The 12999-nt window shown below is 46.1% G+C and overlaps 1 protein-coding gene across 1 annotated transcript; it reads right to left on the bottom strand.

Moving 5' to 3' along the window:
* Window positions 1-1622: 1622 nt before the first annotated feature.
* On the bottom strand, window positions 1623-9592 carry LOC104639329 (ubiquitin domain-containing protein TINCR). Its single transcript, XM_075736210.1, has 3 exons — window positions 9333-9592; window positions 2457-2571; window positions 1623-1769 (listed from the first exon to the last, which is right to left on the bottom strand). The coding sequence occupies exons 1-2, from the start codon at window positions 9590-9592 to the stop codon at window positions 2568-2570; spliced, it is 264 nt and encodes an 87-aa protein (XP_075592325.1). The 3' UTR covers window positions 1623-1769; window positions 2457-2567.
* Window positions 9593-12999: the final 3407 nt, after the last annotated feature.

Consider the following 12999-nt stretch of genomic DNA (forward strand, 5'->3'; position numbering starts at 1 on the left):
CAACGTAATGAACAGTCAAATAAATAAAACAGCTCTTGTTCCTCAGAGCATAGCCTCTTTTCTCATATGTCTTGCATTGGATTATGGCATAGAGGGAAAAAACAGAAAGACCTCAAATAGATCCAGTCAGTTTTACCTCTTTTCATGCTGTACCTGTGGCTGTTTCCAGGTGGTTTGCTATTTTTTCCTTCTATTTCCCATGTGATAAGATCCATCATTTGAAGGACAGCAACCAAACCAGCTCTTCCTGCTCTGAAGAAAGGCAGCAACTGCACTTAGAATAAAAGATTGTCAGGCAGATTTGAAGTGTCAATCAAAGCCTATCTCTGAAAAAAACATTAGTCCAGGCAGCTCCCCACACCACCACCGTTAATTTACTCTTTCCAGATATCCCCCTGAGCTGCAAAAAGACTTCCAGAGCTGACCAGAGCTGCCAGCTACAGGCATGAGGTGTTAGAGTAGGTACTGGACCTAATTCAACTCAGGTCAGTTTGCCTTTTGCAGAGCAAAAGACTGAAAATCAGGTTCAGAGAAGTAAATATTGGTCTCCTAGGCTTTGTGAGGAAAACTCTATCTTTTACTAGAAGAGGGACATGGATTTAGAACTCTGTTGCTGAGTGTGTCCCATCTTCAGTGGCACATCTCCAGTTTAATATTATTATTATCATTTAAATTATTACTTATGACTGCACCTAGGGCTGCGCGAGGTACTTTCCAAGCATTCAGGAAAGGACTGGCTCTGCTCCAAGAAACTTATTATTTCAGGACAGACAGACGCGCAGAGGCGCCGCATGGTCAAGTGGCAGAAATGCTGACCCAACAGCGCCAGCACACTCTCCACTGCACCCAGCTTGTTGGTTGACCTTGGAAAAGTCACATTCCTTCTTCCCATGCTTAGTCCCATCCCACTCTTTGTCCATCTCAGTTGCCTGGACTGAAAGATCTTCAGCTGTGACTATGTTCCTGTCTTTGTCTTAGAATCTCTTTCTGTGCAAAGTGCAAGGAAGTGCTTGGGGAAATATTTTTGTTCTGAGGGAAGAACAAAACCTGGAAAATGAGAAACTCCATTTTCCATGGCATTTCTTCAAATGCTTTTGTTGGAAAAAAGAATCAAATGTTTTCTCATTGCCAAAAACAGTCCAGAAAGGCATGTTTTTCAGTTGAAAAACAGAAAATGCAGGTTTGGGGGGGGGTTAGTAGGACTGTTGCCAGTCATTTAAATTTTCTGGGGAAAGTACCGTAGTGGTTAGAGAAACATCTATTTTCTCTTGAAAATAAGTTTGAACCTAAAAATCAAGTTGTTCTGTGAGCAGGGGAAGTGGTGAAACCCGTTCTCCTTCTGATTTGTGTATTACAATTGCTTTTTATTTCTTCCTTTCTTGGTGCTCCCAGCTCACTGTAATATCCCCAGGGCATCTTTATCCCCTCCAGACCTCCCCAGCAAAGTCCTTTGCTCTTCCAACAGCTTCTTGCTTTGCAGGCAAGGGGCAGCAAGTGCAGTAGCTGGTTTCAAGCTCTGCAGGTACCGATTGACCAGCCAGTATCTAAATGCCGGCTGGTCACCTGGCTGCTGCATCTCAAAATAGATAGGGAGCAAGAGGTGTAATTACCTTTCCTTCAGTAGGATATTAACTTAAATGTCTCTCTTCTATCCAGCTGCTGTTTTTTTCATGAAAATTGCAGGAATCTTGGGTCTGTGAGACCTCACTCTTTCCATCAAACTGGGTTGAATCAGGTCTGCTGGTTCAGAAGTTATTGGAGCAGGGGGACTGGCAGACAGATAGAAGAACACAAGGAAGCTCATTGCCTTATAAACCTTGGCTCAAAAACAAGGCAGTTTTGGTGTAACAATGGGTCCCTAATGTCAGGTGAGGTAGTTGCCATAACAGTGACCAACCAGTTTCTGTCCTTTGGATATAAAAAGGCTGTCAAGCTCCAGGGCTGTCTGTAGTGTGCTTACCGCTTATTTGCTGTACAGAGCCTTCAACGTCGAAAGCAGGCCCCACAGGAACTGCTCAGGAGCCCAGACAGCCCCTAACCCAAGTCACTTACAGCTGGATGGACAAAGAGTAGGAGAAGGAGAAGAATAAATTATCTCAGACTTACACATAGGAAAACAAAGGCCAAGATCTCAAACCTGTGAGAGAGTCGGAAGGAGTCTCAGATGTCCGCTGTCTCCATCTAGGGCCCTAAGCAAAGTCCACCTCAGCTCCTTCTCACTTCATCACCCAGGCAGAAGTCACCCTTTGATGGGCATTTCACTCTGATTCACCGCCCTCAGGAGCTGAGTCAGTCTTACCCACGCTTCTCCTTTGGCAGCTGAGACCGCATGGCACGCTGATGAGGAAACGTTATTTGTTGTTTTGTTTGGGTTAATTATTCATGGGTACTGTGCCGAAAACACTTGGAGCTGCTTTCTGAACAGTCCTTGAGCTGGTGTGCAGGGAGGGACTTACCAGATGCTGGTGGCCGGGCTGCCTTTCCATGGCCAAGCTCTCTTCCATCTACTTCCCTTCAGCCCTTGTCACACTCTCCGTCTCTCATGGCTCTGGCTGTGCTTCTTGGCATTATCTGAATAAGAAAGAGGCAAATACTTGGAGCACTGTAGACAGGCAATCAAAAATGGCATTTGACCAAGGAGGCACTGACCCTGGCGTGGGGAGAATATAAACCTGATCCTCTGACTGGTTTGGTTTTTCAGTCACACTGTACAGCTGAGGATAAGCCACTTGCAGGGTTTTAGACCTGTTTATCTTTCTGCAAAAGATGCCTTCACCCTCCTTCAGATAATCTACAACTGTCTGGAAGCCTTCTTCCCATAAGCAAGGCTCTCCCTCTTTAGTGCGTGCTTCTGGAAATCCATTTTTCATCTTAGAACAAAGGCAGCCTGTAACTTTAGGAGCACTTTGAGGATGTTTACAGTAAGACAGAGCTTGAATTGCTCTAGACATGCACAGCTCCATGCATTAGCACTAAAGTGTGGCTTTCTGGGGTTATGGTTCCATAAACACTTTCTGACAGGGGTACAGACCCTGCATGGAAGACTTAAGCTAACAAAAGTAGGATTACTTTCTTAGTTACTCTTCAAAGACCCTAAGAAATCATCTAGGGCTACCCCCGGGGTCTCCAGAACAGAGGCTGGAGCTCTTGCAAGTTTCTCTGGGTACCTCTTCAGGGCTGGCATTTGCTTAGAGAGCTCATTATCATGCCTTGGACTGCAACCAAGATACTCATGGCCCGTAGGCAGCAGGTCTACCAGGCAGCCACCCCACCCAGCCAAGCCAGTAAGTGCAGGGCTGAGTCTTTTGACTCCTGTGAATTGCTCTTTGCAATTAATGCAGACGAGAAACTGAGCCTGCGCTGCAAACATTTCATCAGGAATTAGAGAAGTTCAGAGTTTATGGAGTGGGGTTTTTTGTTGGGTCCTAGCAAAGGATACTACAAGTCTAGTTGGGCTGGTTGGGTTTTCTGCGAAAGCCAGAACAGGATTCATATTCTGGCACTTGCTTCCTCACTTGAAATTTCAGGGGATTTTAAGAGCCAAGGATTTGCTGTGAGCCCACCCTGTAGCACATCTGCCCCATAAACACCAGGACACGGGGGAGGATATTTATCCCAACTGGGCAAAATTCTCACCCAGTATAAATCAGCACAAATACAGAGAAGTCCAGGAAGCTGTGCCGTATCACACCAGAAAAGAACCTAGTTTAGAATATACTTTAATTATTTGCCTAGAGCCAAGACAGACACACACACACACACGTGGGACACACAAGCTCAGTTTCATCTACTGCAATCCCATGCAACTGCACAGAGGAGGAATTCAGATCCAATGGACCATGCTCTCTGCTGATGCAACCCTCTGCTTTTGTTAAATGAGCTTCTTGGGCTGAACAGTAAATAACTGAGCTAAATACAGGTGTCATTTTCTGGCCTGTGTGCTGCAAGAGGTCAGCGGAGGTAACTGCACTGGTGCTTTCAAAATTTAAAAATCACTTAACTGATTTCAAGGAGTTTACACCAGCAGAGAGCTTGGCCCGTGAGTAATACACGTAAATACTACCTTCAGCCACAGAGATGAAGTCAGACCCCCACCTGGCTGTTGCCTAAGTAACGCATCTCTTGGAGGATATTTTTTTAAGCCAGTGTTATTTATCCAGTAGATGGAAGCAGGCCTGTTAAGGCCATACCAGGTCAACATATGTCTAAGCATGTGCTGAAGAACTTAATTAGTTCTCCCTGAGAAGAGAGACTCCCAGTGCTATTTAAAGGATCGTTATCCTATTGTGAGATGCCTTGGAGCCTGCTGCTAGGCCTAAGCTTAACAGGGCAAGTCTGTAGAAGTTGGATGGGAGCGAAAAGTCTCCTTCCATGCTGAGGAGTAATTGCTGAGTAACCCCAGGAGCTGGAAGGTCAGTGCAAGGAGTAGGCATCACAAAATCACACTGCAACCCAGTGTAAGGGACTTAATTCATGTCTGGGCTCTAATGTTGGCTTTCTTTGCAGGGTCAAACTGTGTAGATCCCATTATTTTTCTGGTTTCTCTTTCTAGAGTTCCAGCATCGTCTGCTGTGCTTGGTGACTGCTTCTTGGGCAATTCTAGTGAGAGTGAGAAGGGGTGACTGGATAGTGAATACAAGTCTAGAGTGAGCCACTGCCGAGTGTCTATGTCAAACATCGATCCTTATGTCATCATGGGACTCAAATGTAGGCAGTAGTTCTTAGCATCAGCTAAACTGGGCCTTATGCAAGTGGCTCAGTCATAGCCTTTGTGAGGCCAAGAATCAGAGACATAAACTGAATGCCAATAAGGGAGTTAGCTGGGTTCCCCAAAGATGGATGGTTTTGTTGTTCTGCCAGGAGGTAGCTCCTTGAGTGCCCGGACCTTTGGAAAATTAGGCTGAACAGCCCCTGAATGATAACGCGGGATCCCAAGGATATTAAAGCTTGTATAAGCACTGGCACTCACCAGGGACACTGAGGCTGGATTGCAGAAGAGGGAGAATCCTGGATGTGCTTAGCTTGACCTAAGAGTGGCTTATATATAACATGGGACCTTGGTCTGCTCTTCGAGCTGTCAGGAGTTGTTCCCAGATGAGTTGTTATGGTAACTGCTAATGCCCCGAGATAAATGTTTTCAGGTGGCTCCAGGCCAGAAAATCAACACCAAGAGATTCCAGATAATAGACTTCTGCTAAACTCGGTGCTGGCGTCTACTTTATGTAACCTATTCACCAATGACTTATTGAGCTCCATTCTCCAGGCAAGCCATATATGATGACAATAGCTGCTTGGCCTCAATGAACTTCAGCTTCTAAAAGGCTGAGGGGATCCCACGTGCTGTGGCTGAGTCTGTGCCAGTAAATTAAATACGCCTGGGACTTTCTTCTGCATTGAGAGCACAGAATGGCCAATGTTTTCATATTATGCTTACCCTCCAAACCTGCGTTGTCACATCCAGACAGCCCATAAGGAACAGTCCCTGGCCTATGCTAGCTCCTGAAATGCATCTGGACTGGGTCAAAACTGCAGTGCAATAGTCCAGCATTGTAACAGAGAGCAGTCATGGTACTGGTTTATTTATTAGTACAGACCTTATCTAACTGACTGCTAGCGGTGACCACACAAGAAAGGAGCCTGAAACCAAGTGCGAAGACTCTGTCAACGTGCTTGTGTGTACACCGCGTGCAGATCCAGCTGGAGCTGTACATCCTTAGGAACGGTCAGTGACAGGCACACAGCACATCTGGGAATTGCTCTGGATCACCATTTCTATCTTCTGTTTGAAATAGCTCATGGGTTAAGTTGTGGATTCACCAGTTCAAGACAGTATCCCTCCACCTAACATCAAAATGCAGCAGGAGCAGCAAATGCCATACACCCACTATCCAGCACTGCTGCTGACTACACCGTGGGGAGACCTCTTTGGTTGGTGCTCCACAGCATGCAGCTGGCAAAGAGCATCTGAGCGGCTCACTGCAGCAGACAAAATTTGGGAAGAGTCATGCCAGTTTCAGGAACTCCCACATCACCACCAGACCAGCTGAGCAGCTACCTGGCTCTGGGGCCCTGCACCACCTCCAAAGCAAGCCAAACAGGTTCTGCCATGGCGTGGTCCAGAGTGCCAGGACTGATCACGCCTCGGGCATTTGGGACAGCCTGCTGCACGCCCTTGTGGATGCTCTTGCATCTGTGCTGGTTGGCTGCTCTTTTAATGTCAAGACTTGCTGGTGGTCTCCTTGCATTGGGCACCGGTGGCTTGAACACCACAGGCTGGCCCAAGGCCACTGAGCTGAGGAGGTTCTCTCTGCTTGTTCATTCACATTTCAAGTCTTGCTTTGCTTGTTCTACCCGCTTGCAAACCATGTTATTGTAATATGCAGCTCTCTAGGGCAGAAACTGTTTTTCAGTGTGTTCTTTGCTCAGCTTCTGCTGCAACAGGATTGCAATCTCAATCAGTGCAGCAGTAATGTGATTAACAAGCTCTGCACAAGGGGGAATTGCATCCTCAGTGGATGTGATATTCCCAGTCCTGGGCTGCCCTTGTGTTTTCCCAGGGCAAGAGGTCACGTTGACTGAACTCCAAAATGGCTTGCTTGAACTTTTGAACACTAAGGTCCAAATAAATTTTCAGCATTAGCTGGTATGCTGATCCCTTTCCTGCCAAGCTGCAGCCTTCAGTGAATTTTTATGACTAAGTTATAAACCCCAGAAAACATGAGCAAGAAGTGGAAATGCTGACTTGGCCTTTGCTAAATGCCAATTATCTACAAAGGTATTAATGGGGCGGGGGGAGGTGTGAAAAACAGGGTCATTTTCATGTTTTCTCTGGTTCAAAGTAAACTGTCCCATGAGCCCCTTGTAGGAACACATAGCATACAGAGTGACCATTAATATTTATAGGCACGACACGGAGCTGCAGACCTTGGCAATTGGAGCAACTCCACTTTTGGAATTAATATAGCTCTGCTTGGCTGACATCTCAGTACAAAAGAGTAAGTAGGAGACACCAAGATTTTCAGGGAGAACTTAAGAAGCAGATGCTGACCTTTGATGGAGAGGGTCCATACTTCACTGAATTGGTGAAGTACTAAACCAACTCTTAAATCCTCGGGGCTGCTGGCCAAACCCAGCACCACATTCTCTATTCCTCTCTGCTCCTGTGCCTCCGAGACAGTCCCAACACTGCGTAGGCTATTCTCCTCATATTCTCCAAGGCTGCATGCTGTTACCCAGCTGATACAGACCAGCGTATCTCCACAGACATTATTGGAGCAACATGGATTTATAATACCTAAAGATCTGACCAAATTGGCTCAAAATGGTGCTGTAATCTCAATCACAATGCAGTGTCTGCCTTCTCTCAGTCTGTATTTCCTAACTCTGAGTTTAAGTGATCAAACGAGCCCTCTAAAACACAGTCCTCTGCATGCTGAGGGTCTGGCAAGGTGCTGAGTCACAGAGGCTGCGCTCAGCCCAGGACTGTGTACCCAGCAGGGTGATGACTGCCAAGCCACACACAAGCATGTCTCAGAAATATCTGGGGGGACCATGCTACAACGATAGCTCGGTCACCCCCCATGAGCCTTTAGAGAAATGTATCCCCAGTGCCTGGGCATTTACCGCTTGTGCCACACAAAATACTGTGGGAGTGGCTGAGGCTGTCACAACCCAATAATCCTTCATGTCCAAGAACTCAAGGAGAGACGTGACTTCAGGGAGAGACTGTCCACCCCCCACAAAGCACCCAGCCATGGGAAAAGGAATGAGAGAGTGGACAAAGGTGCTTATTTAGGAGCCAGGGAGATTTTGATTAAATTCAAGGAGAAAAATATTAGAAATTCCACTCCTTTTTTCATGTACTCAGAAAAATTGAGCTGGAGCTTTGAGCAAAAAGCTCTAAATTTTCAAAAATGGCTAGTGACTTCAAGTGGTTATGCTGAACTCAGCACACCAGGGACGGGATCTCCTGGTGATTTTTGCACTGCCACGGTTATGCCCTGCTCTTGCAGTATGTGGGAAGGTGCATAACACATTATGGAAATCAGGCATCTGTCAAAAGAGCATCAATAGGTGCACTCTATCAACTGAGTCCCTCGGAATCCTTTTTTTTTCTCTTGAAAATTCAGGCTGTACAATTTAGGAAAATAAACACTGGGAACAACAACAAATAGAAATGCTCCTGCCATTAAAAACAAGGTGAAAAGGAGGAGCTGAGCCAAGTTAATCAGAGAGCTGAAATGAGATGTTGGAGAAAGGGGCCATGGGTGACTTGGGGTTTGCAGTTAGCTGAGTGATGTGAAATCTCTTGTGTCTGGCTGAGCTCTGAAAGGAAATGCTTTATTAAATCTTCTTTGTGTGAGATTTCAAGCTGCCTCTGGACTGGAAAATAGGACCATTCCAGTATGTGGCATATAATCAGGAACTGAAGTCTTTAGCGCAGGTTTTTCTGCAGAGGAAACTCTGATCAGCATAGACACATAACTCAGAGGGCTCGGGATTTAGAAAGCTGAATTAGGCACAATACACCTGTGCTCTGCTGTGCACCTCTTCTACCCAGTATCCCCAAAATGCTTCACAGAATTAATCATGCTGGCAGCAACAACCAGGCATTAGGAAAGACATAGGTGGGCGTAAATTCACCCCACTGAATTTAAACTACCCTGCGGGCCAGTGGGTCTCGGGTCCATTATCTCAGCTTTCATTCCCACTGGAACATAATACTTGCCCTGACTGATGTCCTTTATACCGGCTATCCTGGAAGTCTCTAGTCTCACCGTACTTTCTGCCGCAATCTGGCTGCATTTTGGGAAGCTGCAGCTTCTTGCCGTCTCTGTCCAGCACTCATTGTGCTTTGCTGTAAGCTGGCAGCTCGCAGCTCTTCCCTGTCAAAGCAGGAGCGCACCACCCCCAAATACCTGCAGAAAGTATCTACTGAAAAGAAATGGCGAGAGCCAGACATGACAAGAAAGAATGAGGACAAGCGAGAGGCTCCCAGAGCACTCCCCCGCATCGCACAATCTCCCTTGCCCTTTTGCACATCTTGTCTCTCCCTCTGTGCTTGGTCCCATAGTCGGGAAAGCGAGACCTGATCAGAGACAGGACAGGCAGCATCAACTGGATTTCCTCCTCCTCTTACCCCCTTATTTCACATCACAGCAGTCTGGAGCTGAAGAGCCTTGAATCTCAATCTGCCTGCTGGAAATTGCAGGGTTTGAATTCCTGATCTGCTTTCTGCAAACCCCAGCAGGAAAGTGTCCCAAAGGGCTGAGATATGCAGAGCATTCTCCTTCCTTTGCACCACCCCTGCTGCAGACAAGCTCCTTGCCTACCTTTTATTGCTGACAAGAAGCAGGACAGAGCCATTCTGGATATTGGCTTCTTTGAGAGTCTCGTGCTCCTCGAGCTGCCTGGAGTTGTAATAAAATGTCTTCTTCCAGGAAGTGACGCCCTCCCGTACTAAGTGAGCCCGTAGGTCCATCACTGTGTCTCTGGGCTTGACCGTCAGGGGCATCATCAGGTCCTCGTCAGCCAGGTGCACCTTAATGTGGTACCTCTTCCAGCGAGAAAGGCTCCTTCGCAGCGTGTCCATCCTTTCCAGCTCACCAGGGCCAGTGTGGCAGAGAGGAACATCCAGCTGAGAGGTTGGTAAAGCAGGGATGTGGCTCTGAAGAGGCTGTCTGCTGTGAACAACTTAAAATGTCCTGCCAAACCTGTTCCTCCCAGTTGCTGTGCTGCATGCTTCACATTCCAGGGAAGAGCTCACCTGGCTCCACGAGCCTGCTGGCTGGGAAACGTCTCCATGAATCATTTCCACACACCCCTAAATCCCATAATAATTACAATGTCTTCACAAAGTGCTCTTCATTCCAATGGTGCTCAGAGGACTTTAAAGCTGGATCTCCATAGCCATTAGAAATGTGGGTGCATGTGAGAAATGAATGGGTTTAGTAACCTCATGTCTCCTGCTCTAAAAAGCTGCCAGCTGTGGGGTAGATCAGTTCAACAAAGCAGGCATTGAGGAACTTCACAGGTATTTAACATGGCCATTTTAATGAAGAAAAGTACTCTGCATAGTGAAAAACTCCTGGTGGGGGGAGAGCCAGAGCGTCCTGAAGGAGTCACAGAGCCTGACTGGTGTGAACACCCCTCATTAGTGCAGTTTCCCGCTAGGAGATCTGTATAGTTATTGTAGGCAAACAGGCCAGGACCCTCCAAAAGGGGTAGGACTCATTCACTGCTTGTCATACCATCAGATATCTGATATTGACTCACACGTGCTCCTCACTGGTTCATCATCTTGATTTCCTCTTCCTTCCAGATCCCTACCTAATTGAAGGGCTGGTCGTATCTTGCTCTAACACGTGAGCGGGGACGGCATCACAGGACTGCAGGCACAGCACGCAAACAGGCAGCAGCAGAGGCCTCAGAATACCAAGAGGAGCAAGCAACACTTTAGTAAATACGATACCTTGGAAAGGAAGGAAGCAATGCCAGCTGCAGGAGCCAGCTGTAATTGAATGATCCTGCACGGCAGACTCTGGCAGTCACAAGATGATACTTCAGAGCAAACATCATCAAGATAAGGAAGTCTTTTTTTTCTTTTTTTTTTCTTTTTTTCTTTTTCTCAAAAAGATCAAGTCACTCTCTTATCTTGTAGGTAATTTCCTGTAGCCCATATTACAGGAATTAATTCCCTTGTCCATTCTTCTCAGCACGGACCAGTATTTTCAGACCAAAGTACTGCGAGATAGTTGACTTCAGAGTCTGCTCTTCACTAAAAATGGGCTGCTCTTGCCTATTAGATAGCAAAACAAACCGACAGATTTTTCAGATATGGCAGCAGTCAGCTTCCATTGAGAACAAGAGAGGTGTCCCCTCTCCCATTGAGAAACAAGGAGGTTTCCACCCTGTCTTCACACCTCCCTCTTTTTCCCTCCCCAGCACATTGCCTCTGCCAAGAACAGCAGCAAATATCTTCACTTATACTACAGGCAATGGAGATTTCCCTGTGCACTTGAGAACTGAAGCTTCTGCTAGCAAGATTTTCTTTCCAGATTTGGTCACTGTAAAGGTATGATCGTTTTGGTGGGAACTGGGATTCTTGGGTCCTCACTCTGCCACTGAGTTGCTGCAAAGGCTTGAGATGAGTCATGTCATGCCTTCATGTTTCTGTGTGCTCATCTCATGACTGCTGTATGGTGTAACACGTGTCCATTAAGCGCCTTGTGGTAAACAGGAATAGCTTTTAGCACAGTCATGGTCTGGAAGCATTTAAAAATGCCTGGATCTACAGATATGTCAATAATCTTCTTGAAGACAGGATAATGCCACCCCTATGAGAGAAGGAGAAACTGAGGCACAAAGTGGTGCAAAGCTGTTAGAAAAAAAAAATGTCAAAGGTTAGGCTCTGGTCCCCATATCTAGGCATCTCAGTGAGAGGTCTCATTTTCCGAGTCTTACAGAAACTCTTCACGCCTGAGGCCTGGTGTATCCTACTCCATTGGGGTGACATTCACCTGGGGAGCCAAAAGTCATCCCTGGTGTAAAGCCAGAGTCTGAGGGGTAAAGCAAGTGTCTGATCCAATTTCCACTGCCATCCAAGGGCAGACTCTCATTGACGGCAGCCAGAACTGGATCAGGCCCCAGACACACCGAGGTCTGATGGCTCTGGCCAACAGAATTTGCCCAGTGAGTGCCAAGGGAAGCATAAGGCATTCTCATTTCAGCAGAGCCCGTCTGGTGTCAGCAAGTCCATCAGCTCCATCCTTCTCGCATACGTGACAGCCTGACAGCTGCCAAATACCTCCCTCAGACACCTTTCAGACGGCTCCTGTTTATTTTTAGGACAGCTCTTTCCAGTCAAGGCTCAGATGCATATCATTACATAGAAAGGGGGGATGGTGGCAGAAAAAAAGCACACAGCTATTCTTTTTTATTTCTTTGCCTATGATGTGGTTGCAAACTTTTGTCATGTACCCCCATCTGCCTATATTGGGACCTCTCATTTTATGAAAAGAGATGATATTCTAGCGTATGAAAGCCAGGATAAGGAGAAGCATAGCAGTGAAGTCAGCTTATGAAATATTGAAGCAGTGAAACCCTCACTGGAACACGTGAATGTCTAATGCCAGTTCCAATTAATTTTGAATTTTTCATTAAACCATTATTAAAAGCAAGAGGACAGCAGAAATAAGGGAAATTGACTTGGGCAGTATATTTAAGTACCTTAGTTTTGCTGGAGGATGTTTTATTATCTGTCCAAAGCAATTATTTCACCAGCTCCTGATGGTTTGTGGGCTAAACAGAGGTACAGGATAAAGTTCTAGGTGGTCTTTCCTCAAAGATTTTTTAACCTCCATCCCCTGCCCTGCGCTTTGCAGCCTACTTGGGTGATGTCTCTGGCATGCCATATCTAGAGGACAATACATGGAGTCAGACTTCTGGGAATCTGTGATAATGTGTCACTCTGGCATTATTTACAAATCAAATAAAAACTTATTGACTTAAGCTTTTCCCCATATTGAGGGCAAACAGAAGACATGCAAACATTCAGAGAAACATTCATTAGGGAAGCCTGAAAAGCAATTTAAAATCTAGGTGGGCTATGTTTTTTTAGGGGGGAATGAAATAAAGCAACAGTATTTATAAAACGTTGTCTCTTCTTCTGTTCTCAAAGCTTCTTTAATCCATTGACTAGAGCAGAAGAGAAACACCTGCCTAATTTAAGATGTGCTTCATTAAGATGTCTCAAGCTGTTTGAGGTGATCCTGGGGCTTACAATGTCTTCCTATAATGCCAGAATAGAGACACTCATTTCCTAGGTGGTTTTTGTTTGGGGTTTTTTTTTGGCAATGCTGTAGTTTTGCTGCTTGCTGTGCTGTTCTCCTTGCAGAGGACAACAGAGGAGAAGTGGGATGTTGCTTTATAAGGAAATAAAGGTTTCTTTATTTCCTGGTAACAATCATAGAGAAATTGCAACATCTGGGGAAAATTTGA

The sequence above is a fragment of the Balearica regulorum genome, chromosome 26 (assembly GCF_011004875.1).
Source record: "Balearica regulorum gibbericeps isolate bBalReg1 chromosome 26, bBalReg1.pri, whole genome shotgun sequence".
Taxonomy (NCBI): Eukaryota; Metazoa; Chordata; class Aves; order Gruiformes; family Gruidae; genus Balearica; species Balearica regulorum.

What these genes read in the sequence shown, in the direction of transcription:
- LOC104639329 (XM_075736210.1), bottom strand. Translation starts at nt 9,592, where the DNA reads ATGGACACGCTGCGAAGGAGCCTTTCTCGCTGGAAGAGGTACCACATT.